This window comes from Ornithodoros turicata, chromosome 7 (assembly GCF_037126465.1).
Source record: "Ornithodoros turicata isolate Travis chromosome 7, ASM3712646v1, whole genome shotgun sequence".
NCBI classification, from domain to species: Eukaryota; Metazoa; Arthropoda; class Arachnida; order Ixodida; family Argasidae; genus Ornithodoros; species Ornithodoros turicata.
In genome coordinates this window covers 16,377,105-16,404,822 of record NC_088207.1, presented here as the reverse complement: position 1 = coordinate 16,404,822, position 27,718 = coordinate 16,377,105, and the positions used below count along the sequence as shown (strand labels likewise).

The following is a 27,718-nucleotide window of genomic DNA, read 5'->3' as shown; positions in this document are numbered from 1 at the left end:
GTCGTTATAATCTAGTAGGTCGTGGTCTAAATGTAAGCAGTACTGCTACTCCTGCAGTAACGTGTGCTATACCTCTGTCCTTCCAAATACACCTGAACCACATTAACCATTAGTCAATAGGGGGAGTGCCATGAAATCGATGCCGAAGTTCGGTACAGTTTTAAGGCGGTGGGCATTGGACCAACTTGGCAACGGGACAACAAGGATTGGCACGTGAAGATCATGGATCACGGATCATCTGGTACGTGAAGAAAAGGAAGGCGTGATGTGATGTGATGTGATGTGACAAAGAAAAAAATGGGGACGTGAGTTTCGACGAAGTCGAACTGGCTACCCCAGTACACTTACACACAGAACAGGTGATGGCCTCGGTTTCGGCTCATTTGCATACCACAATTCGGTGATGGATATTTTAACGCACGTGCGGGTTCCAGGAGTTTTTAAACGTGATATGGCTCGCAACTAGGATAGTCTCTCAATCTGCCATCTCGCTTTTGCCCGAAATCCCTTAATTAAAAAGTCAATTAATGAATTTTAGGTAATTAGTCATCTTGTAGTTGCACACTTTCTTCCCGAGGATGTCCGCCTGGCCATAGAACTCAACTGCAAAAACAACATCTATGTTGCTCTCCTAGGTTTTTTTTTATAAAAATTCCTGTCAGTCTTACGTGAAGCACCCTGTATACTGCAGTCCATCCAAATACAGTTCAGACACCAGCAGCGTCGCCATCAACAACAACTGCGGTGCATCCAAGGTGCATCTACTGGAAACGTGCAGAACTTCCTCTTTTCTTATGCGGTGCAGGTGCTTTCTCTCGTTCTTTTGTGCTCAATTCGGTCCTGCCTATATTGTCCCGCTGCCGAACTTCACTTCCCTGTTCCTACCCCTCCTGGTGCTCGGCGGGCAAGTAATCTATTTCTGCATATCTTAGTCACTACTACGTGAAAATCCAGCGCCTTGGTTACGGGATTGTGCATATTTTCGAGTCATAGTGTGTACTGCGCAAGGTATATGTAGGCAGGTAACGAAACTCCAATAGGCCCCTGTGTCTTCCGAAGGACGCCATGATAAAGGCAGGCAGCGCCATTCGCCCATTGGGCGAGCTACTACGATTGCAAACAAATGACGTCAGAGATGACGTCATCGGTATGAATAATAAGTACGGCGTAATTAGCACCGGTGCGTCTGCTCGGGAGCGTGTTGTTTGTGTTTTATTCATTTCCGATAACAACTGGAGCACATTAAAAAGCCGGCGGGCTCACGAGGCTGAAGAAACTTTCCCTTTTCCTGATCGAACGATACCGTGTAAGAGACGAAAATACTAGTCCAGAACGGAGAAAACACTGGTTAAGGTTTAGTCGTGCTAACAACTGGTTTAATGACACATGGCTGTTCGTACAGCCATAGGCGGAGAGTTTTCAATCTGCTGCGGTGGCAGAGGCACCGCAATCTGCTGGCAATCTGCTGCGGTGGGTGAGGTCACGCAGGGTGTCAGGAATTCCGTGTTGTGACGTAGACGAATTTTTACAGGATTTTCATGTTCACTCGCGCACAACAGGCGATCGATTCTTAGGATATCCCTCAAAACGTTCACCTTGAGTGCCAGCTGGGTAGACTTCCCGGAGGGGTCCTCGTCCCCTGGGAAAGTTCCGGGGGCTCAGGCTCCCCCCGCAGTCGGCGTCTATGCATACAGATATCACAGGTGTTGAAACACTTAGCAGGAGGAGCATCCTAATGGCCACATAGAAACCAGGAACCACAGGACCCAGCGTATCGTATTTGCTACGCCGATTTCGAAACCTTCCAGTTCCCAATTATACACAAGAAACACCAGTTCCCAATTGAGGTTCATTTTTGACCCAGAGATAAATGTTCACGTAGTTATTAGCCGTCTGCAGATTTCCAATAACTGGTCATTATCGGTCCGTTGAGCAAACAAGAAACTGTTGCACACCATGCTGGCACTCATGGTGGTCTGTCGTGGTGGCACTCACGCCGTGCTTTTTAACAACGCTGACTTTTAGGGGGTTTTGAAAAATCGTATTAACGTATTGCGAAGTGATAAGACACCATTAAGACCATGTCTTGCGTGACCGCTCCTGATACTGCTTGATTGATTGAGCAGGGCGGCCAGGAATCCTTCGCTGCTCCTTTAATTCCCTGCTGGAATGTCGAATATGTGCCTGTACTTCGTCTCGGGCTAACCCTTATGTCTTTATGTACTGTCACAAAAGCGCTGGAGTACACAGCCTTCGGTAATCTCCACCATACTTACCGGACGTGTATCCTTCGCACGTCGCATTGAGACACCCATACTCATTCGCTTGTATTTCGAAGGTCGCACGTTTCACATGGAAATACCCTAGTGGCGCAGCTGAGTGTCGTCGCAGTTCCCACTGAAGCCATCCCAGGAAGCGTTCTAAACACCCTGTCTTCCTATAGCCATAGCTGCGTCATAGTTGTAGAACTGAACGAAAAAACAAACAAAAAAACTTACAAATGTTTGGTCGCATGCGGATGTATTCATGCTCGCAAGTGTATCTATACCTGCAGAACGGTTACTTCCTAAATCCTCATCTATCCTTAGTGCATACCGGGGTTGCAGTGATCATAACCGCAGATCATTGTTGACGGAAATAGATATTGGGAATCTTCCAGTACTTCTCTTCACAAAGTGACATGTGTTTATAGTTGTGGCTCCAGCTAAAATTGTGCTTTCAATTCAGAAGCATTCTTTAGTAGGAGTAACTACGTTTATTCATGGATTTTTCACCTTTCTTCTCGCGGTATACTAGTCAACGTTGCTCCCTGGGAGAACACTACTGGCACGCCTCGTCTGCCATCACCCAGTACAGATGACCACTGTGTTCAGATGGCAGATAGAGCCCCTTTCTTAACCCGCCGCAAGTGCATAAAAAAGTCGCACGGATATCAGGAAGATGTGATGAGGTACAGGACAAAGTATTGTGACAAAAAATGTATTCTAAATGTAGTGCCCTTCAAAGTGTTAAGATTTCTATGCACGCGACGCTGTCGAGAAACGGCCAAAGGTTACCGCATGCAGCGGCGGATGGAAGGTGTCCCATGCGAGAGTCCCCCCCCCCCCCCCCGTACTGTCTCAGTGAAAGAAACCCTGCATGCCTTGATAAGCAGTTTTACTGCAAGCGAAAAAGTCTCGACAATGGTACTTTACAGCGATAACATATTGGTAACCAACAATATATTAGAGCAGTGCGCACGCACGGAGCCATTTGTTGTAAATGCCAGCCCCGTTGTTCGCAGGGCACCCAAATACACGAAGCAAGCGCAACATTCCAGTTGACATCTTCATAAATCAGTTGCACGTTGGACGCTCACACTAAATTACGTTTTTTGGCATTCACAACGATCTTCAGTTATTCTCACGAACGCGATCAATCCGAGCAATCTGAGCAATGGACCATTTCCGACAACGCGTATGCGCATGCCGAGCCCTTGAGTCCGACACCTTTGAGTGGAAAACATCGCTATGGACCCACCTGCGGGAGACTGTCATGTTAATTGTGGGGAGATAATCGGTTTCAAGGTTACGGGAACGTTTGAGGTCTGGTAACGAGTACAATGCGCTTTCACTCTTTTCGCATTCTTCTTCCAATCTTCTCTTGCTACTTTCCCAGGCAACGTGCCCGTCCGAAAAGCGCGTCACCATTATTGGGGGGAAAGACACGACGTTCGACATTCCGTCGCCAGGGGCGACGCGAATATGGAAATGGTCCATCCCGCGTCTCGCCATCTGTGCGACCTCTCGAAAACTGGCGCGACCGGATGCACGTAAACTGAGGCTAATCTCTGATTGTACACTTGTGCACGCGGCTTCCGTCGCTTGCTGTCGAGGCCTGCTCGTCTCCGACTTCAAGGACGGCCACGCGTCTCTGTTCTTCGCCGCCGATTTGGCTTGCCGCTCGACAATCGCGACGGTGCAGCGCTGAGAAAGCGCCTGATGTGGTTGGCCCTTTAAGCTACGTTCCCACTACCGGGCGAGCGACCGCAACGGCGCCCGTAACAGCAGGAGGATCGCTTAGTGGTGGTCACCTAAGGCCCGCTTTCCTGTGCCGTTCAAGCAGTCGCTCCTTGCGCGACTGACGGCCCCGGACGGGAGTGATCAACCAATCAGAGCGAAGAAGACGACGAGTGTCCGTGGCGGATAAAAACAAACGGTTGCCTCGAGGCGTCCGGATGTTTTGCTTGTCTCGCCCTTGTTGATATATCTCGACAGTATACGGCGAACGTCGGTGTGGTCACTCTCTCCGTTCGGCCGTGTAGATTGTTGGCCCATGCCGACCATAGTAGTATCGGTGTCACACACGGGTTTCCGGATGCAACCGTCCCTTTAACAGCACTGACTTTTGTAGTTTCAAATGGGGACCTCCACTAGTCCCGAGACCCAGCGTGGATCTTCGTCGCCGGATGCGGAAGACAACACCGGCATTATACTGGGTACCGGCTACTTTCAGAGAACCACGCTCCTCTTCGCAAGTGTTGTTGCCCTTGTGCTGGGTCTCAACGATTTCCTTCCTCTGCTGGCCGTACCTGAGGTGGATTACTGGTGCGCTTCATCACATCAGGTCAATGTCAGTGAGGGGAAGAACATGAGCATACCAGTCCAAGAGAACAACAGCCAATGCTACATGTCCGAAGGTTCTCTCGAGGCAAACCAGAGCGTTATCCCATGCACTGCGTGGCACTACGATCACACTCTGCACTATCTCACAGCCGTTGAAGAGGTAACACGATATCTACTAAGCTCTAAGGGGCGGTCTGGTAAAGCCGTCGCCACACGTAACCGTAACGCGCGATCGCGTGACCCCAGAAGCGTCAGCGCCGCCAGGCGTCAACACTGGGTTCGAGACACTGGATAATTCCACACAAGTGACCCCCTCTCGACGGTAGCTTCGGATTCCCGCATGTTCACCCACTGGCCTTACCTACTCGCTCGTTCCCGGCGCGTTCCCGCCGACTGCGACTCAGAAGGGACATTGGGAAGGGAATGCGCGCTGGTCCCATGCTGAGAATAAATCAAAAATTGAAAATGAGCCTCCAAAGACGTCACTAGATAGCCCTTCTGCACCAAGGAAGGAGTCAACGATTCAGGAGCGGTGACAAACGGATAGAGCTGGAATTGCTTTTTCGTGTTTACGTTCGTCTCGAAAGAATGTTCTTGGAATTATATCATTTTATTATTATTTATATTATTTATTTCTTTTATCGCGGCAAGGTAGAAAGGCGGCATGAGATAACCGCGCATTTTCCCATTCGCAATCGTTCGTGGCCGAAGCGCCCGTTGGATGAGGGCGCAGAAGCACAACCTCAGAAGATGGGACTGTAGCAGGCCGTCGGCCCTAGTGCCATCGCCACAAGAGCGTATCGAGCCATTGCCGAGCCACCGCCGAGAGGTGGCGCCTCTATGCAATGATCCACGTGTCTCGACCGCACTGTCGAAGGTTGGCCGCTTGGTGACGCTGATGGCCACGCGATCGCGCGTTACGGTTAAGTGTGGCGACGGCTTTACAGACCTATCGAATTCAAACTTACAGCAGAGTCGTTTCGAGAAATTTTAAGTAATACAGTCCTAGAGAATCGTTAGCCCAGCTAGATACCGATTTTCCATCCGTCTTACCAATGGCATACGGGGCACCCTTCAAAGGGTTACAATGGGCGCCTCTCCATGGTACGATTCTGACTACGCCGACGTGGCGGCACCGTTCTCCATGACTTCCACGCCGACTCCCTTCACATAGCTGTTTTGTTTCACTACTGTGTCAGCTCTTCATCCCTTTCTTTCGTTTATCAAGTACGCAATAACTAACTAAGGAATAAATCATCGCCCACCTTCTAACCACTTTCATGTAATTCGCGAGGCTCCCCAAACACGGTCAACCCTCGTCGTGTCGCCATATTGATTGGACCTGTTTCGCAACTCTACTTATGCGCATGCGCTGCGACCTTGGTGCGTCGGACAAGTTCACGTTCGTATGGATAGATAGCGCTGGATGGGTCGACGGCGGCAGACGTATTTGAAGTGGGGGCATTAGAGAGTTTTAGGAAAACGTAAAAGTTTCTCGATAACATTTCCGAAAATATGATTCCTTTAGAGTGGGTTACATCACGTTGCTGATATCTGATTGACTGACAGCGATGCGGAATCGGAAGCCGCTTATGATTTCCTAAAACTCCCTACTAAGGACCATCCGCCATATAGTATCGGTCCACCCTCAGGGACCCATGGAGCCTACTACGCTTCAAGAGGTCCCCTCAATACCCTTAGGAGTGCATTGACTCCACGTTCACAGCGCATGGAAGCACTGCCAAGGCTATTAAGAAGCGAAATATATGTCCTCAGGATCTCCTAAGGGATCTCCTCTCTAAGGGCAGACCGAGAGAATAGGGCAGTATAGCCATTCTGGTTCCTATGTTTTGAAGTTTTTTTTCCATGTTGTCTCCTGAAAGTCTTTCCTTCAGAGCGTCCAAACGAATTTGAAACTTCGCTCCCTCTTTCTTTTGTCAACTCCTACGTGAATAATAAGGGGGACGTCGCGGACATCGCTGCTGCAAACACTACGCCGTTGAGTTGTGTCTCTGTTGTTACACTTAATTCCCTCATTAACCGAGGCTGGTAGACCCTCCCTTTAAGTTACACATCCGTGCATTTCCCGCATTTACGGCCTGCTTTCACCCCCGACCACTAACTGTGCCTTATTTCCTGTAGTGGAACCTCGTTTGCAACGACTCCTGGCTCGCTCCGACATCGACTGCGGTATACATGCTTGGCTCGGCTGTTGGCACTGCAGCTATGGGATTTCTGTCTGATAGGTAGGAAAGGTGTACGCAGGTGTTAGTCCAATGAGCGTAGAGGGACAGTTGTGAGCTGCCGACTGATTTTGGGATTAAAGCTGCATTCGAATGTAATACCCCTGTCACACGAGCATTTTCGATCCTGCTCGACCGAACCTGCTTGAACCCAATGCAGATCGGATGGTGCTACACGGCCGCTTCCAAGCAGGATCGAACTTTGATCCTGCTTGACTCAAGACAGTTCCCATAACAGGATTGAGAATTTCAAGACGGCTCGACGGCCGCCATTTGCATCCTCGACCCCGGTGAACTGTCATAACTTAAGACGGACATGCGCGCGAAGCTACAAATGATGCTTACATCGCTATACGATAAATTACCACTAATATCGCTGTTATATAGGAAACGCGAAATTAATGAGTTCCGTTTATTCATTTGCACAGGTCAACCATTCAATGCGCATTGAAAGTGGCCGTGTAGCAGCGTCAAAACTCGAGCGTGCTCGGGAAGTTCGATGCAGATCGGATTCGAGAAGGATCGAAATGCCCGTGTGACAGGGGTATAAGTAGGGATCCTGGTTTTCGCTACGCACCGAATTATGCCTCCGAAATATGCCGAAAAACACACTTTTCGTAAATTTAAGGGAAGATCCGAATATATTCCTGTAACTTGCGAACTGTATTCCGAGTATCGATACCGATACAAAGTGCCGAAAAGCGCGATTCCTTTCCGTTTCCAGAAGGGTAAAATAAAGAAATGCAAAGTTCCTATGGACCTTGTGTTCTCCGTTGCCATGCTCGACGATACCTTTCTAAATAATCTATATAAAAAAAAACGTCCTCTATGCTTGTCATCGTCCTGAGGCTGCTTGTATCTTGAGTTGAGCTCTGGGCTTGCCTCCTTTGAAGTGTCCTATACAACAGATTCTACGCGCTTGTGATTTAGATTTGGTATTTTTTCGAAATGTATGTTGGTTGCTCAGTTTGAGCAGATAATTTTCGTTTCATACGTACATAGGGGGGAAAGGGGGAGATCCGATTTCTCTATACGAAATAGATGACGACAAACACCTTCCGAATTTTCTTAAAAATAAATGCCGAAAATTAGAAACCGCACCTCGGCGGACGTTATGAGTTATGTAATCGAGATAAAGGTGACTAAAGACGGCTTTGAGATACGATAGGACATAACCAAATCTGTAATCAAATCTCGAATCTGTGGCTCGACTACCCGGCAGAACAGGAACCGGAAGTCCGTGACAGCAACGTCAGGGCAGTGACAGCAGGTCCCCCAAACTCACCTCGGAAAAGCGTGCAACGAAGAAGGCCGCCACTAGATACCCCACTGTTGCCGTTCCGGATCACTTCAGCGCGCTAAGTTTAGCGGCAAAATGTTTTTGTTGTTTCTGCGAATGAATCGAGTCTTTATATGTCCAAATAAAACGCGTATAACAACTTTCTCTGTCGTGTTTCACTTTTTGGTCCGTTTTTAGACGTGTTGAGCGATTGGAAGGATCTAGTGCTCGGCTGCGTGCATCACATAGCGTACCTGTCGTACCAGGCGCCGCCAGTGGCGCCGCAGACGCAGTCGTCCATTTCTCCTTCGGTGACTTGGCCTGGCTTGGATTGTGCTTCAACTGGATCTTTAGCGCGCTACAATCCACGCAAGCCAACGTCTGGTAACAATGGGGTATCTAAGGGCGGCCTCCGGCATTGCACGCATCGGGATAGGAACAAATACATGGGAAAATGGCGACCTTGGGGGACCTGAGTGACAGTGCTGGCTGTAACGTTCGATAATTTTATTTCATTCATTTACCCGAAATGCGTCAAAAGGCGCCCCATCGCGAGTAGTTTACTGCACATTATGTTGAAACAGTTTGCGCAGTGACTTCGAGCATCAGAAGAGATCATGTGACTGCGTTTGTTCAGCTTGGGTTAGGCTACGGTATGTGGATTTAGAATACCCTATAGGAGGGGGCTTTCCATATGACGAATGAGAAAACAAGCAGGGAGCTTCTAAAGCTACCTGAGAGTACAAACCATTGTGTAGATGCGATAGAAAAACATGTTGATTACAGCTAGTAGTATACAGGACCTCCAAGGCTTCAGAAATGTTCTTTTCTGAGAAAACAGAAAATGAGAACTCTGCTCCGGGCACTTTCCGATTGACGCTGATTTTCAATATCGAACTGATGTCCGCAGAACCTTTCCCGCATTGGGTTGGAGGATTTCCCGATGTATTGTAGATTGCGCTTGTAGCATAATATTAGATAACAAATATTTGAAGAATTACAGTACAGCGATTGGCGGATGTTGACTGAGAATTCAGAGCTATAGTACTACGGGTGCATGGAGAAGGCAGAATAAAACTGCAAGTTTGACAACGGTGTGTTACCACTTGGGTAACAACCAGATTGTTTGCTGTGTTAAGCGGGAAGATGTGAGAATGTTGCGTAGATTATTTGATCTACGGAATACAACCAGTGGGGTAGTCGGGAATATTTCCTTTAATTCGTCGTCCCTGTGTAGGATGTTAAGGTGCCGTCTGAAAATGGATTGAGCATTTAATACTATCTTGTGATATGGGGTGAGGAAGATGACGTTGTCATAAACCTTTATGGGCCTGGGGATGAGTAGGGAAGCTCAGCCAACTGATGAAGATTTCATGAAAGATTCATGCAGGAGCTCGTGGGGGGGGGGGGGGGGCAGTAATTTCTGTTCTGGAAATCTAAAGTCATTTCCTGGGCGTGGTTAATTGCTATCAGAGCAAAGGGTAGCCATTGAGGTGAACGTACTGGCGTTTGTCAGCCCGTTTCTTGTGTAACTCTGTGATGAGCTTCCCTGATTTTAGGGAAACTGTAACATCCAGGAAGTTGACTTCCGTTCTAGAATAGTTACAAGTGAATTTGATCTCCAGACCATACAACAAAAATGGCGTCAGTGAATCGAAGGGACGAGGGAGGTTGAATGGGGAAGGATTCGATTGCTGTTATTTCAAAATGGCCCACGAATAAATTAGCATACTTTGGGGATACCCGGGAGTCCATGGCTGATCCGTGGATCTGTAGAAAATGTGTATCTCAACGATACACATCTTCTACAGATCCAAACGAAATTATTGAAGTTGCTTGAGTACTAATTTCAAGACGGGGATAGTTGCAGAGCTGTGGAGAATGTCCGAGGGGTAAGTTTGTAAAAAGGATTGAACGGCTAGAAGACCCTCCTCATACAGCATGTTGGTGTGTATAGTGAAACTACATCCATAGTAGCTAAAAAGACGTTGCCGATATCGGTGAAAGAGTCTCTGGTTTGGTGAGGAAATGGTTGGTGCCCTTAACATAAGATGGAGGCTGGGCGGTACATGTTTTATGGAGTGACCTTAAGTTTAACCTTAAGGGAACCATCCATCATACAATGGTGCGCGCTGTACCCCAACGTGAAACTAACCGGTTCTATTAGCAACGTGCCGCATCAAATACCACTGCTTAATTACAATGTGCCTGAATGCGGTACCGACGCTCCCAAGATATCGTGCCAGAATCGCACTTTCAACGCGCCAGCTCATGCATCTCCAGCCGTTCCTGTAAATTGTGTAGCGTATCTGTGGCCGGCCAGGATTAACCACCTACTGATTTTAACTCCTGTGTTTTAATCTTGTACTGGGCAGGAGTAACTACCGGAACCAGATTGTAAAACAACATTCCTTCCCCCAGGTGTCAGGCCTCTAACATTGTTCTGTGATTCTTCATATTGTTATACGGGTGTGCATTTAAGGACCAGACACGCCAAGGGTGAAAAAAAAAAAAAGAGAAGACAACAAACTACTGTACACATAATGAAAAATCAAACGATGTGGCGACGGAAGATCTAAGCAAAATCTTCAGAGACTGTTCTTTCCGGCCTGAAGCCTTTGCTTCAGTCTATAGAGTACGCGTATTGTTTTGAGTTATGTGTTTCTCCGGAATACCGTTATGCGTTACATGAGCAGGGGGACTTGGCGATATCAAAATCAATTGTCTTGCAGCATCGGCCGGAAGCCTGTTTCCTGCATTGGATCCGTAGCAACACTGTTGCTCTGCGTAGCCGCCATCAACACAAAGACCATACAGGCCTTCATCCTGATAAGGTTCCTTAGTGGTGCTGCGATAAGTGGTACTGGCATTACCATTTATGTGCTCAGTAAGTCCTAAGTCGCAACGGATGCCATATTCTAAGAGCCTCGCCACAGAACGGGCTCAAGCTCAGCTACTGAACAAAATACCTTTATCACTGCTGATTTGCCCTTCTAAAAAAAAACAGAAAACAAACAAAATATCACGAAAAGGGGCAAGCCTTCCATTTACAACAATCCAGATGAAAGAACGGTATTAACCGTGAATGATCATTGGCTAGGAGTGTGTTATGTGGCGAAGTTCTGCTTTCAGAGTGCGTCAAGTCGTGAGGTGGCAAGGTCTTTTGGCTACGCGCGACTTGGATCGATGATCCCTGATTAACGTGATTCATTAGTTTCGACAGCGGCAGCAGAGCTATTCGGTTCGTGATACCTGTGGAAAAGCCTGACAAGTGATTCCGAACGTTCGCCTGCATGCATAGCACACTGTCCTTCCCGTCCCTGTAAAAGCGATAAAATACACAGATACGTCCAAGTGCTAGTGTTTTCTATAGCAGTTGCGACTTGAGCGTTTTCTTTTTCTTAACAGCCCGATTCGTCAGAACATATAACTTATTTTACAGTGAATTCTTAAAACTGAACTTCGCCACACCGCACTGCCCGGAGTCAATCGTCATTCAGAATAATATCACTCTGTCTCCTCACTTCTTGAAAAAACAGGAGATCTAAGGCCTTTCTTGGACAGCTGATATAAAATGTAAAGTGCTCAGAAAAAGACAGGCCTTTGGCTCCCAACTGTACAACACTTTGTATCATCCTCGCGCAATGTGGTGCAATGTTTTCAGGGTTGTGTTCAACACGCATACATAGCGAACTGTTTTCACACTTACTTTATTTATACAGCGGCAACGGCCCTTTACGACAAGCGCAGAGCTTGTAGTATATTCGTTTAATATTCAGTAATTTATTCCGATTCGCTAAGCTCTGTGCGTGCGCTGCTTTCATGCTATGACACCAAGAATCACCTCGTCAAGCGAGTACGAGCGCTTGCGACTCAACTTTGTTCCCGAGGCTTTTCAATCTGTCTCTGCTTGGTCCCCAGCCACACTGGGATCCCGGGGAATGAACGAGCCGACCGTGAGGCTCGGCGAGCGTTGGCACAAGAGGAGTCAGCTCTAGGACTACCCTACCAAGACATCCTGCCAGTGTTAAAGAGAGCTGTCTGCACACAGTGGCAGCAGGAGTGGGACATGGAAGAAAATAACAAGCTACACCTCACACAGCCACACGTTTCTCCCCCGCATCGGACTGAACACATCAACAGATCATCCGAGGTTCTTTACGCGAGATTGAGGATTGGACACACATGGCTCACGCATCACCACCTACTCAGAGGTCAGGATCCGCCAGCTTGTGCGCACTGCGGTGACAGCTTGACTGTCTTGCACGTACTGCCCTCACTTCGAACACCAACGCCAACAGTATTTCACCGCATTCTACCGATACCATGTCCCACTCCACCCAGCCCTTCTACTGGGTGACACCCCTCTTGTGCCGTTTGATAACGTAATCAAATTTTTGACCACGTGTGGGTTTCTTAGTCAGATGTAGATGATAAGCATTGCTCCGCTTTTATCCAATATCACCGAACTCCTCATGTAAATATCTAATTGTCACACTTGTAGATAGCTTTTAACTATCATGCTCGCTCGTTATCGTCATCCCCCTCTCTCTCTTATCCTGGTCAATCTCATCGCTCATCGCTCATACCTCATACCTGTAGATAGGTTTTAACTACCACACACTCTCTCACGTCATCTTTCCCATAATCATCTCCGACACACTCACCATAGTTTTGGCGCTCTATCGCCTATGGCTCTATGTCATTAAACACATAATCAATCAATCAATCAATCAATCAATCAATCAATCAATCGTTTTACAGTTCGTTTCATCCTACCAGCGCACCAGACCTCCAGATAACCTCCAGAGCAACTAATCTCGTGCTACGCCGAAAAGTTTCTCGCCTGTAACTTTTTTTTCATAAAATATACTACCATAATGCTTCGCTGCGAACTAATCTACTCCTTCCTCCCACGTACATCTCCCACCGCACTACACTCTTAAAGATGAACTTCACCGCATAGCATGCTCCTAGCGAACCATCATCTCAAATGATATCGTTATCTGCCCTCATTTGTTGGAAACGGGAGGCATACGATTTTTTTTTGACAATTATAAACAGCATAAGTGCCCACGCGTACGCGTCCCGTTTTTAACCAATCAGGGGGCAAAACGGTGTCAGTCGTGATGGTGACTGGCTAAGAGCGTGCTATGCGGTGAAGGTCTGTTTTTAGAGTGTGGTTGCTTGGCATCTTGTTATGTTCTGTTTTAAAGGAGCAATGAGGTGAAGTTTAACATCGCTCGAAATCGTGCCTCGACTGTCAAGCTGTCCACCAGGAGTCACCATGCAAAATATTTTCGCTCTGCGGCTGCGTTATAGCTGTCCAATCGAATTTATAAAAAACAATCTGCGAAAGCAGCCGCAGACGGCCGTCACGATGCTCTCCTGACGTGGCGAAGGCTCCATGCCTTGTGCATGTGCTTTTTTGTTTTTCTTTTTTTCTGCGCAGTTCACGCGCCGTTGATACATGCTTGAGCTGTGCCACTGTGCGGCGCTGGTCACGTGCACTCTTAAAAATGAACTTCACCACATAGCACGCTCCTAGCCGACCACCATCCCGAATGACAACGTTCTCGCCCCTGATTTGTTGAAAACGGGAGGAGGAGCCTATTTTGTGCCGTGCATAATGGGCACAAAATAGGCTCCTCCTCCCGTTTTCAACAAATCTAGGGCGAGAACGTTGTCATTCGGGGTGATGGTTGGCTAGGAGCGTGCTATGTGGTGAAGTTCATTTTTAAGAGTGTGAGGGGAGTAGCATACGTCACTACGTTCTCTCGTTCTGCAATGCGCTCTTTTCACGAGGACAAAGATTTTTTTTGAAGGTGTGCGGAACAGAGCCCTAGCGCTCGCTCTGTAGGTCACCGACGCTCATCGTTATTCTTTCGTAGAAACTCATCACTCCACCGAAAAAACGAAAACAATCTTGGAGTCCACCTCAGTGCTCCTTTAAGAGCGTTCCCTGTGCATTTGCAAGCTCTCCACTTATTTCCGCAGGAGCAAAGTGACGTGCCACTGACGCAAAAAATTCTCGAGTTCTCATAAGAAATAAGCCATTGCTCCTAATAACGTGGTATTGTATTCGAAATGTGATGACTGGACATCTCGTAAAAAGCGCGTGGTTTGGATCTGGCATGACTCTGGTGGCTTTTGGCCGCTTTTCTCCCCAGTTACGTTACGTGAACTTATGGCTGTGCATTGTAACTTGTAATTCTATTCGTAAATTCTAACCGTAGTATTATCTGTATGCAAGCAGTAGGTGCCGAGTGATACTTTCGACTTGTTGGCGTAAGTTGTTCGTGATTGCAGAGTACAACGGGAAAAAACGTACTATTAGTAACCTGAGTAGATACACGCAAAATACAACACACGTTGTGTTGTGTGTCTGGTATGTCCACACCCAGGCTTTTTATAGCATGGAATTTATCCACCACCTAGCTTGCCCTTACACCTTTTAATGAGCAACGGTAACGCGGACACAGCAGACAGCACAGACGTACACATACACTCTGAAGAGTTCGCATCCTCTCTGCTCTGCCAGTGCCCTTTCCTGATCCTCTCTTCAATCATGCATTAGAAGCGATAGACAGGATCCCACTGCTCTCTCTGGCCACTTGAGAGCCCTTCATACTTACTTGTTTGTTTCTCTTTCCACGAGTTCTAGAAGTAATTCCTACCTCGAGGCGAGCTCTCTACGCGTTCGTCATGTGGAGCGGGTACTCTTGCGGTATGACCACCATTAGGACAGCCGAAGGGTTCCACGTGGCTTGGCGGTCCGTCCAATTTGGAATGATAATACCAACGGCGTTGCTGCTCTTCGTTTTCGCGTATGGATTCCACCATCGTATTAATTACGCTTTATTACTATACAGCTCTGTCTTATCTTCTCTCAAAGGGTGCTTGAAGAATCTCCGAGATGGCTTATCTCTCAGTGGGACCTGGCTAATGCCGAGCGGACGATCCTGATCATTGCTAAAAAGAACAAGAGGAAGAGAAGTGATGCCCTCGACACCTGGAACAAAAACAAAGTTGGACTCGAGCTGGTAAGCCGCGTTTCATGCAGCGTGTAATAATGAGCAGCGACTCAGTGTTAGGTTATTACAAACACTTTCAACTGTCCGTGACTTTCTAATGCTCCTTGTCGCTGCAAACAAGACCTCACAGAACCGCAGAACAGATTGATAGCCAACTATCACTGCTACTGATATTGTTCTCTTCTGATTTCTTGAAAATGGAAGGCGTACGCTCTTTTCTGGTATATGAGACTTAAAGGGTCCGTAAACAGGTACACAAGGTGCGTATTTCTCTCCGTTATATTAATGCAACTTACGTTTTCCGCGCTGTAGCACGCAGCACACCGCGAATGAATATCCGGGGCTACAGTTCTGGAATCTTAGGTATGTGCGCGATGGGTCATCTTTGTCATCTTCGAATGGTTCCAACGACTGGGCTGCCGTACTTTGGCCGTCGTGACTGGAAGGTACACGGGTTCGAATCGCGTCATATGATAGCAGCCCAATTGCTGACGTTTGCGCCAGCCGAAGATGTTGGAGATGTCATGGCGCTGAATATCTGAGCCACGGAGCGCAAAATGTAGTTCCGCAAAAACAAACGGAGCACTCCGGCTCCCAGCTGATAATGAAGCCTGTTTATTGGCTGGTAATTTTAAACGTCATGTTCGGAGCGCGGGCCCCCGATTGGACGTCAAAAGGCTACGTAGCCATGCGACGTATGCGTGGTGGAGAGAGGCGCGTTGGTTACTCATGTGGGTCACTGAGCTGGCATGAGCCCAACGAAATCTATATTTGAGTATTATGACCTGCGTTCTTTCATGGGGTACCTGGGGCGGCCTGCTTACGGCCCCTTTAAGTTGATGATGAAGGAGGACACGATGCCTCGTATACAATGGCACGTAGTTCTCCGAACCATCCACAGAGAACGGAAAACGTTCTACACGTTTTCGTTTTACAGGTTCTACACGTTCTACACACGCGCGCGCGCGGGGGCGCACAAAGCTGATCTTGGTCCGCATTCCGTCGTGGTATTTGCTCACTGGAGGACTTAGTTATGACACTTTCACAGGTTTGCTTATGACAGTCGTTTTCTTCCGTTCAACCGTTTAGAAATCCTCAATGAACCGCACCGCATGGTCTGAACGCACATGTCAATTGCGCAGTCTGCCGTCAGTGCCCACCGTTGCAGGTGTTCAGCGAGTCCTTCACGTTGGCACGGAACTATCGACTCTTGTGTCGCGCATGCGCATTACGTATCGGTCAAGGAGTCGCGGGGAGCGTTGTCTCGTCTGGACGACCCATTTGGGTCGAGTCGTTTCGTTTTATTCCGCGGTCACGACGTACTAACAACCCGAAACAAAATAGACTGCTAAATAGACATATGATATGCAGGCAACTGTAAAACCGAAACCGGAAACCTAGCGGTGCCGTCACATAGTTGGCCGCCGATTCCAGCTTCAGGCGGTAAGCAACACACCGCGGTAGATCCGGCATCGCCTTGGACGTGCTCGCGGCGAAGTGGAAGCTAGCGCTGTGTGGCGCTAACATTGCACTGACTTTTCCCAATGCCACTGGAACGGGGAAAGCACGACCTACTACTATACGAGAGACCTGGACATCCGGAAAGCTCCCAGCGCCGGGGTAGTAGTTCTGGCAATCGCCGCTTGGCTATGGGATTTGGCGCTAGCTCGCACTATTCGTTACCATGTGACTTGCCGAAACCGCGGCAAAGCATGATGGGCTGTCTTGACAACGACGACGAAGCAGTAAGAGAGAGAATAGCGCGTGCTTAGCAACAGCTTGGTAGCACGAAAGACGGTGGCAAGGGTGACAGCGTCATTCCCTCTCTCCAATAATGCTGTGTGGCGCTTGCAGTGGCCACTACCGTAACTATCCCATGACCCGGCTCTCCCATACGCGATTGCCAGTTGTCCAGGTCTCTAGTATAGAGTAGGTCGAGGGGGGGGGGAGTATCTTTTTGGCGTCGCGTCCTTGGACCCAATATGGCGACGGAGAGGGAAATGATTGCCGTATACTTACTCCGTTCCAGTGAGTTCCGCACTGAAACACGGCAACGATCACATGTTCCGTAAACTTTTCCACAGACCTGCACTAGCGGTACCTGAAGAGCCCACAGGATGCTGACGGCGATACAGATCTTCGGCAAAAAAAGGACGTGCTCGATGGGTCATTTCAGATTTTGGCACTGGAGGGAAATATTTGCGTGATGTTGTACTAAGAAAAAAAGAAGTTGCTCTAATGACCATATGATTAGTTGTGATAATTGTAAATTACAGTTTTCATGGTAACAACGCCCAGTGCAGGTACCCTAGTGTCCACACAAGACAACTCTCGCGTTCACAAACACTACGTCAGTTTGGTGGAGCGTACCGGAAAGCATCACAATCATTCTGGTGCCACAGTAGGCCACTCTGATGTTCCTCCAAAAGAGCATGTCGAGTGTGTACATCAGGAGCCTTAGACAACTAGAGCAGCTTGATGGGCTTGTTGGTACATGACTCAGAGAACAAGGAGCAGTCAAAAACAGGGACAACGACACAAGAAGACACACAAACAGAGGCTCCACTATCAACAAGGTTCCGGAGTTTCCGAGACCAAAGATTAGAGGACGATTCAAATCCAAGAATGAAAGAGAAATTTTCGAGGCCTTTTTGATAATGAAGTATGGGTCTGATAAATGTGTTAGTGAGCCGTCGATATCGCTAACAAGGGAAGAGTTTGGGTTCTTGGAATGCAGACTAAAAGCTGGAGTTGAGTAGTTAGATCCGGTTGTTCCTCGTGTTTTTATGGCCCTCACGTGTGTTCCGTTTTTGCCCCCTTTTTTCCCCCTCTATACCATTGGGTATAAATGTGCTTGTGCAATTCAGTAAAAACCTGTTGATAGTGGAGCCTCTGTTTGTGTGTCTTCTTGTGTCGTTGTCCCTGTTTTTGACTGCTCCTTGTTCTCTGAGCCTTAGACAACACCCTTGGTGTCACCAGACACCTCTGATGTACACATCACAAACACCACAACAGTCTAGTGTTAACACCAGGAATACCAGAGAGCACCAGAATAATTCTGGTGTTTTGGAAGACCCGGTGACAGCACATAGTTTGCTTCCGATCTCATAATATCTCTTCTGGATCTCTTGAAATCACGCGACTATATAGTTGTTTTTAGGTATTTTTCTTGTGTGAGTTGGATGTCTTGGCTCTGAACAGTGGGCCGGCAGTATCTTTCGAGTAAATAAATTAAATAATTTGTATTCGTACTTCTTATACAGGCAGAAGAGAATTACTCTTCAACGCTAAAGGTGAATCTCACAAGGGTACTGCTCACCCGACAACTGCGATGCTCGAATATCATTCTTTGTTTGTCGTGGTAAGCCAGTCAGTTATGTTATGCACACTAAAAGCACAATTTCTTTGCGATACGTGGTCCTACTAAATCGTCATTTCAAATGATATCATTCTGAAGAGAAAAGGGAGCTGGTGCAGGCAAGCAGGTATGAAATCATGGTGAAAGCCACCGAGAGACACTGTCAAACAACGGTCAAACAAACACGGACAAAGAATTTGTCGTCCGTCCTTGTTTGACCGTGTCTCTCGGTCCCCCTCTGCCTCCCCCCCCCCGTTTTGACCATTGCACTGTTGCCTGTGAAGCCGATCTAGGACGCCCTATTCGCCCCTCCCCCTCCCCGTAGTTACACGCAACACGCCTACAGTCAGACCGCTCGGCAATGGATCTTTTTTACAATGGCCTATGCGCATGCGTACGACCTTGAGGCACAGGAGAGGATTATCTCCGTTTTCACTAGATGGCGCACTATGGGGACGACAGAAGTGGGGACCAGTGGGGAGACCGCACGAATGGCGCGACCTAGTCGGCCATAGAGTCACTAAATAGGGAGCAGAGTAGCGACACTGAGCCACGCTGGCGAGCGAGCCCGCCATCTGGGGTCCGGCGCGGCTGCGCCGCCTAGCAACGGGACGCCAACTTCTCCCTTCGCTGCGGGAGAAAAGCGCCCAGTCGAGCCAGCTCGCAACCAGGTCCCCCAAGCTCACCTCGGAGAAGCGTGCAACGAAGAAGGCCGCCACAAGATACCCCACTGTTGCTGTTCCGGATCACCTCAGCGCGCTAAGTTTAGCGGCAAAATGTTTTTGTTGTTTCTGCGAATGAATCTAGTCTTTATATGTCCAAATAAAACGCGTATAACAACTTTCTGTGTCATGTTTCAGTTTTTGGTCCCGTTTTTTAAACGTGTTGAGCGATCGGAAGGATCTAGTGCACGGCTGCGTGCATCACATAGCGTACCTGTCGTACCAGTCGCCGCAGGCGCAGTCGTCCATTTCTCCTTCGGTGACTTGGCCTGGCTTGGATTGTGCTTCAACTGGATCTTTAGCGCGCTACAATCAAACGCAAGCCAACGTCTGGTAACAATGGGGTATCTAAGGGCGGCCTCCGGCATTGCACGCATCGGGATAGGAACAAATACATGGGAAAATGGCGACCTTGGGGGACCTGCTCGCAACCGAGGAAACCGGTTTTGGATGGAGAGGGCTCAACATGGACGGCGCGTTCTTGGAAGGAGAAACCACGTGACACGATCGGCCCAATCGCGAACACCGAACGGCGGCTCCGGCGCGGGAAAGGATTGCGATACTCTGTACCCCTATTTAGTGACTCTAATCGGCCCCACTCCGGACCGGTTTTGGTCCTTTGTGCTAGCCGCGTGGATTTATTTTGACGCGCGCCGAGCATGGTTCGTTGGAGAGCCGCTAGTCAGGTCCCCCAAGGTCGCCATTTTCCCATGTATTTGTTCCTATCCCGATGCGTGCAATGCCGGAGGCCGCCCTTAGATACCCCATTGTTACCAGACGTTGGCTTGCGTTTGATTGTAGCGCGCTAAAGATCCAGTTGAAGCACAATCCAAGCCAGGCCAAGTCACCGAAGGAGAAATGGACGACTGCGCCTGCGGCGCCTGGTACGACAGGTACGCTATGTGATGCACGCAGCCGTGCACTAGATCCTTCCGATCGCTCAACACGTTTAAAAACGGGACCAAAAAGTGAAACACGACACAGAAAGTTGTTATACGCGTTTTATTTGGACATATAAAGACTAGATTCATTCGCAGAAACAACAAAAACATTTTGCCGCTAAACTTAGCGCGCTGAAGTGATCCGGAACGGCAACAGTGGGGTATCTAGTGGCGGCCTTCTTCGTTGCACGCTTTTCCGAGGTGAGTTTGGGGGACCTGCCGCTAGTATATACGACGCGTATGTGAGAGAGGTCCAGTGGAGAAACGAGACCGAACAATCGTCGTTTTTTTAATCACTGTTCCTCCGATATTCCGACAGCTTCGCCATCTCCTTCACATTCTTCTCGATGACGTTCAACACGGAAGATACTCTGCAAATCGTCGTCATGGGCGGCATCGTTGCTGGGATTCCTCCGGATATCGCCGCCTACATCGGCATGGAACATTTGGGCCGCAAACCAACTTTAGTAATCGCTCTTCTTCTAACAGCGTTAAGCTGCGTCGCCGAACTCATATTACGTGACAGTGAGTCGCATGAAGTGTTTATTTGCTTTTTTGTTACAGCGCTAGAAAGAAGTGTTACTCTGCTTAGAAGAATGTACCTACCCATGTCATATGGGTAGCCCTCGATAATCAAAATCGACATCCGTTGAATCAGTGCTGTGTATAACAAAGGAGTCTGGGCATTAATGGGAATTGCCTATACCTGGGGCGCCACCCACTTCTTGAGCTCTCTGGCCAATCACGAGCCAAAATACAGTTCGCTATTAATCCCAGGCTATCCAAGCTATAAATCACCTGTATTCGCTGGGTGCCGACATTTTCGAGAAACTGGATTGGATTTCATTAAACAAGAGAACGCATAACATAATGGCTTTTACGGCCACTTTTATCGAAGCCATCTGCATGTAGAGGGGCATGACTGAGAACAGCAGAAGTGCGTGCTAGCAGAACTTATTGGCCGACAGAACAGCTTCTTGGAACAGACTGCCAGAATCACGGAAGGGTAGAAAATCCAGCGAACCGTTGAACCGGTGAAATCCAGCGCACCAGTGCGGAAGATGAAGGAAAGTGCCTCAGGACGAGAGCCGCCGCGATATTTCGAACAGAGACTGTTCTTCTTCGGTGTTCGTTTTGCTGATTTTGGTGTTGACCAAGGAGCCTGCTAGTTTTTTTTGCGCGTAGGTGTGGTACCTGCGTGGGATGATAGGTGAATACAGGGTGTCCCAGCTACATGCGAACATATTTTAATATATATATTTTTTTTTTTTTCTCTTGAAAAATTTTCCATATTTTTTCTGCAGAGTTTTTAATGTATGAAATCATCAGGACATACCACTCGTGCTGTTCAAGGCATATATGTATGCTTGATATGTTTTTATGCTAATGACGGAGCATTGAGGTGACATTTACCATAACGAGAGGATAGAGAGGTAGCAAGCGAGCTGGTGGTATAGGTCTGAGACCTTGTCAGTGTTTGTCGTTTTTTGTCCCCTAGTCTCGGGTTTTTAAGTTATGGACATTTACCATGTCTCAAACCAGCCGCAGATACCGGGGTAGGGGGGGGGGGGCGATAACGTCAGTTTATACATGGGATTTTTCTCTGTCCCCTGCCCCACTACGCGCTCCGACAAAGAAACCGCCTCACATCTCCCCTCAAAAAAAAGAAAAAAAAAAGAAAGGGGATAAAGCCAGTCTCTGGGTCCGACTTCGGCTAGCTCACTGTGCTACTAAAATTTACAAGAACAGTCTGCGAAAGAAGCTGCGCTCACGGGCAGTGGTTTATCCAAAATCCCAAGCATGGAGGGATGTTGCAAAAAATAGAGGGGTCATTATTATAGTTACGTCATTACAGCTTAACATATCATTACCAACACGTTTCTAAAGATGATATCGCAAGGGCACCCCCGGTAGGGGGCACACTGGTGAAAAAGTTAGGGGGGTGTCACTGAACATTTGGGGGGTTGTTAGGGGGTGTAGGGGGTCTGGATAAATCACTGCTCACGGGGAAGCTGCAAGACTTCTTTCTCTTCTGTTCTTAGCTGAGTACACGAGCAACGTGCGCCATACGCGTTTAGATCTAGCAGATAGCAACTCTTGTTTGATGAAGAATTCACTGCGGTCAAAAACACAATACTGGCCTCCAAAGTGCTCCGTTAACCATTTACCCGAACTAACATTAGTCAGCCGTTATCAAACCTCGACTGGCACTCACCCCTCGGGTAATCCGACATAGTGTCACTGCCAACTACGTCACAAGCCTCGTGACGCGTAGAAAAATCGCAGGAAAGTAAGTCTTCGCTCCTCCATCGAACACGGAAGTTCGAACATATCCTCGTCTTTGTCGAATTCACCAGCACTTCTCGCAAGGCTTGTGTGTCGGGGTTTACAACGAATCTTTAGTTGTTGTTTGAGTTTGTAGTGTGTGTTTTGTTCGAATCGGTACAGTACAAACACCATCATAATGACACTGCTTGTATCTTCTCATATTTGGCACTTTACCAGCTACATGCAAAACAAATTACAAGAAATAACACACAATAGCGACTTTGCTATTAGCGGGCTTCAGTTGTCAAAGCCGTACAGTTTTTATTTGAAAGCTTCGAAGCATGTGTGTTTTTATTATTGGCAGCGTTTGTCGAATACGTCGACTGGCCATGCAGCAATATAAGGGACGCTGCACGTGCAGAGCATTTTGATTCTACGATCCAGCGTATCCGCTATGCAGCGCATCCAGCGCGTATCCAGCGTATCCGCAACATAAGTCCGTTCCATTAACTTTCTGTCTCCATTTAGTTCAGAAGACTCTTTGGAATATGGTCACTTTGGGCCTAGGGTTATTCTTCTCCGCGGTGGCCATGAGAGTTGTGTCGCTCTACGTCATCGAAGTGAATCCTACGTCAGTAAGGACAATTGCAGTCTGCTGCCTTGGAGTTTGTGGAAGGACAGGATGTATCCTGGCTGCTTACTCTCACGAACTGGTAAGCACTGCGTGGGAAGAACTGGTCGAAAAGGTTTTACATAGATCGTCACAAATCTGCCACGCCTCGAGGCCGACAGAGAGTGGCTATTCGTTAGGAACGTTATTGATAGCGATCACGACGTATCGCGCACGATAATGCTGTTGCAACTGAACTGAACAGAATTGTACGTTCATCTCCCCCGAGGAAAAAAAAAAAAAATGCCACTGGAAAAACTTGCCTCACCACCCTTCCGCTACGCTGGTGAAGGTTAGAGGCGCTAAATAGGGGTACAGAGTATCGCGTTCCTTTTCGGCGCCGGAGCCGCCGTTCAGTGTTCGCGATTGGGCCGATCGTGTCACGTGGTTTCTGCTTCGAAGAACGCGCCGTCCATGTTAAGTCCCCTCCATCCAAAACTGGTTTCCTCTGCTGCGAGCTAGAGTCACTAAATAGGGGACAGAGTACCGCATTCCTTTTCCGCGCGGAAGCCGCCGTTCGGTGTCCGCGATTGGGCCGATCGCGTCACGTGGTTTCTCCTTCCAAGAAGCCGTCGTCATGTTGAGTCCCCTCCATCCAAAACCGGTTTCCTCTGTTGCGAGCTGGCTCGCCTGCGCGCTGTTCACCGGCGGAGAAGGGGGCGGTTGCCGTCCCATTGCTAGGCGACGCAGCCACGCCGGACCCAAGATGGCGGTCTCGCTCGCCGGCGTGGCTCAGTGTCGCTACTCTGCTCCCTATTTAGTGACTCTACTGCGAGCTTGCTCGACTGCGCGCACTTCTCCGCCGGAGAAGGGGGACATTGGCGTCCCATTGCTAGGGGACGCAGCCGCGCAGCACCCAAGATGGCGGTCTCGCTCGCCGGCGTGGCTCAGTGTCGCTACTCTGCTCCCTATTTAGTGACTCTACTGCGAGCTTGCTCGACTGCGCGCACTTCTACGGCGGAGAAGGAGGACATTGGCGTCCCATTGCTTGAGGACGCAGCCGCGCAGGACGCAAGATGGCGGTCTCGCTCGCCAGCGTAGCTCAGTGTCGCTACTCTGTGCCCTATTTAGTGACCCTAGTGAAGGTAGCTGGATGACCACGACCACCCACTTCTGTTGGCGGCAACAGTGTTTCACCTGTGAGAAGGTGCAAACAGATATATAGAATGGAATACGGTAACGTATTTCCTCGAGTTTCGGAGAAACACTTGAGAGTACACGAAATAGACAGCACAAAACTCCTATGTCTTTTGTCTTTTCTCAAACTGAAGAAAATATTACCTTATTGGAACCTACGCCAGCTTGCTTGCGTGTATTCTAGTTTTGTGTTCAAGAAATGTACACAGACCAGCGGCATGGCCGAGTGGGCTAAGGCGTCCGCTCGTTGGTGGTAACCAAGGTCGTGCTGAAGACTGGGAGGTGGTGGGTTCGAATCCTACCGCCGGTTTTCCCTGGTTTTCCGAAGACTTTCCAGACGAATGTCGGCACAGTTCCCCTGAAGTCGGACCAGGACGCATACTAATCCCCCTGTCCCCCCACTCCTTCCTGCTGTCCTCTCTCCGTCTGTCCACATCTGTACGCCGCTCATAGCCACAGTTGCTTCGCGGCGCTAACACGCAATAAAAAAAAATGTACACAGTTCCAGACTAACGACTATCTTTCGACTTCTTATTGACTATCTTCCTATCTCAGCTGGACTGACGTCCTCTTTCACAAACAACATTACTAGTTCATTTACATCGCTGTACCGCAGCTACAGAGACACTGCTCGCCCCATGATAGCTGCCACTGCAGCACGTGCCGCTGACACCAGAAGGGTTGTACCTCGTCCTCCGAAAGTGTTATTCAATTACATTGAGGGTAATGCATTGCAAAATAAAATTATTTTCCCCAACCCGGCATGATCTAAAGAAGGGCTGTGAACGCCAAGACTATAAAGGGGATCTGATAACATGCCTGTTGATCTGCAGTCTCGAGCAACTCCTCGTGCGATGCCCTTTGTGTTGTACGCAATGGGCTGTTCTCTTGGAGGAGTCTTCGCTACTCTACTTCCAGAGACAAGGTCTGTCCGTTTGCCCGAAGCCGTCAGGAAGGAAGATGTCTACGTGTATGTATTTGCATGTATAAAAAGTACAAGTTAGGGTAATTTTCAAAAACTCTCAACACAGGACGCTCTGTATTGGTGTAGAGTTGTTTGTGTTGGCAGTGTTGCCACCTTTTCTCGATGTGAAGTAGCGAGATTCGGGAAAAAAAAGTCTCAAATGATCGCCACGACTATAAAGGCGGGGTCCCATAGCCTCGATTTGAGCAGCAGCAGCACAGCTCCAGCGACACGAGCGGTCCCATAGCACTGGGCGAGAGCAGCAGCGCTGCTGAGCTGCAGAAATTCCCTGCTGCTCCCGTATCCGAATTTTTGGTTGCTGTGCTGTCCTGTTGCTCTGCAGCCTGAGCAGCCGGTCTCGCAAGCCAATCAGGAGGTTGGTTGGTATTGTTTTCGTTCGATGGTGTTCAGGGTTAGCAGCGCGGTGAGTGACGGCAGAAGGTTTGTGTCTGGTTGTTCTGTGATTTGTTTCTGAAGACCTCCTGGACACGCTTGTGATTGCCAGTAGTTTGGAGCGAGTGTTCAATCATCGGGACTGCGTGATGCGCGCTTTCAGGACATAACAGTTCATAGAGATCAATAAAGTTTTCTGGAAAGTACCTGACAACCTGATACCTTGACCTGATAACGGACAAGCAAATTACTTTCACGTCCATGCTGTGTGAAAACCATACCGACCACATTTCTTATGAGGGTCGACGACTTGCGAGCTAGGTTGTTGTAAATGAAACTGACCCTTGAAAAGGGTTAGAGATAGACAATGTTCAGACAACAAAAAAAAGGTCGATAGAGATAGATAATGAACCAATTTCTTGTGAAAACAGACAAAGCAGTGAAGACTAGCAGAAGGGGTTTGTTTTCGTTAGACAATTTTATTTCGCTAAGAGCAACGTACGCATTTGACAGTCAGAGTAAATAAAAATACCGAATACTAGTAACGAGGCGATATTTATACGACGAAATCCCGTAGAAGAGTCTCCGTACAACCGCAGCAGAGGCTGTTCTGCACAGCAGTGCGAAAGGACGAACCTACGTTGAATGTCACGAGACTTCCTACATATCAACGAAGAGTCAATTAGGTAATATGAGGCTCAGCCCACCACCACAATCATTTCACAGTCCACTTGTGAGCTACAGATCCATAATATATCTCACATACGTCAGCGTTTCATCTAGAATTGCATTCCTACGCGTGTGTACTAAAAGGCTTAGCTACTGCATACGCCTTCGGAATGTTCGAAACGTAAACAATGCCGTAGTTGCCAACACGTTTTGGACCTCCTACGCCGCTGCTGCCGCTAATTCAAAACTAAGCTATGGGACGCCTCTAGCACTAGAGCCGCGGCAGCAGAAAACTGCTCTGCTGCCATGTTGCCGTGTTGCTGCTGCTGCACCGATGCTGCTTTGCTGCTGCTGCTGCTCGCGTAAAGCTATGGGACCCGGCCCTAACAGATGCGTAATCGTGCTAAAATTATTGCCGCCTAGCCTCAATCGACATTTATTGATTTGATCAACCTCGTAGGTACGCGATGGAAGTTTTCGTCATTGTAATCACCATTTTGCAGAATGACGTCATCTGTCGTTTGCTTTTTCATCTTGTTTTCAACGCGTACATGTTGTACTAACTCTGATGCTGGTTAAAATAACTTTGATTGCACTGTAATTACGGAATTGGAAGTCCAATACGAGGAATGTGCTACTGATAACTGATGCGTTCATTGATTTCGTTTCCTTTGATAACTGCTTACTAGGCCAAGCGCAGGAGGAACACAGCTTTCATTTCCTTTTCCAAATCTGCGTTACACAGCATTACAGTTGGGTACAGTATGATGAGGCAAATTCCCAAGAGTCAGGGTATACGTGAAGGAGTCAGTAACCTGTTAAGAGCGCAGGAATACGTTAGTTGAGTAACGTTGCTATAGAGCGCGATATGTCACGCTCGTTGTGGTGGTTGAAATTATGCGCTCTCCTACCCTGCAGTACGTGCTCCATGTCGTCACAGATATGAATGATATGAATGCTGAACCAGTAGGCAACATCTGAATCAGTAATGCAGAACCAGATGCTGGTTCAGCATTACTGAAGAATACAGCTCAGTCCAGCTGTATAGGGGTATTGGAAGCGAAAAAAACTAACAAAGAATGAAGCGCCCTCGCTGCTGCAGCTGCTGTGCTGTGTAGCATTTTTACTGTGTGATGAACGAGCTTTCTATCACGATGATGTAAAATTAGGTACCTTCTGCAGGATAGCGCCTCTCCAGGTTCACCGACGGAGAAAAGGCAGGAAGAGCCCAGAAAGACGGGGCGGATCTCCACCATCGCTGAGCTCGGAGTACCAGAGGTCGTCCCCCCTTGTTATACATAGTGTGGACGAAGACGTCGATTTCAGGGACATAGTGTGCCGGTCAACAGAAAGTACCGGAATGGCCCTCTAGTTGTACCTTGCAATGTTCACTGTGTATCGAACGAAGATATTTGATGAAACATATTTTATATGTC

At 48.2% G+C, this 27,718-nt stretch overlaps 1 protein-coding gene across 4 annotated transcripts; it reads left to right on the top strand.

Moving 5' to 3' along the window:
* Nucleotides 1-762: 762 nt before the first annotated feature.
* On the top strand, nucleotides 763-27,718 carry LOC135399590 (beta-alanine transporter-like). Of its 4 annotated transcripts, none has more exons than XM_064631315.1 (11): nucleotides 763-904; nucleotides 4,393-4,764; nucleotides 6,747-6,850; nucleotides 10,859-10,986; nucleotides 14,791-14,953; nucleotides 15,022-15,169; nucleotides 18,424-18,521; nucleotides 20,501-20,706; nucleotides 22,978-23,162; nucleotides 25,090-25,226; nucleotides 27,465-27,718. In XM_064631315.1, the coding sequence occupies exons 2-11, from the start codon at nucleotides 4,399-4,401 to the stop codon at nucleotides 27,652-27,654; spliced, it is 1,725 nt and encodes a 574-aa protein (XP_064487385.1). In that variant the 5' UTR covers nucleotides 763-904; nucleotides 4,393-4,398; the 3' UTR covers nucleotides 27,655-27,718. The 4 variants fall into 4 exon arrangements, with proteins under 4 accessions (XP_064487385.1, XP_064487384.1, XP_064487386.1 ...); XM_064631314.1 differs by having other exon boundaries at nucleotides 10,859-11,013; XM_064631316.1 differs by having other exon boundaries at nucleotides 10,859-11,013; nucleotides 14,785-14,953; nucleotides 22,983-23,162.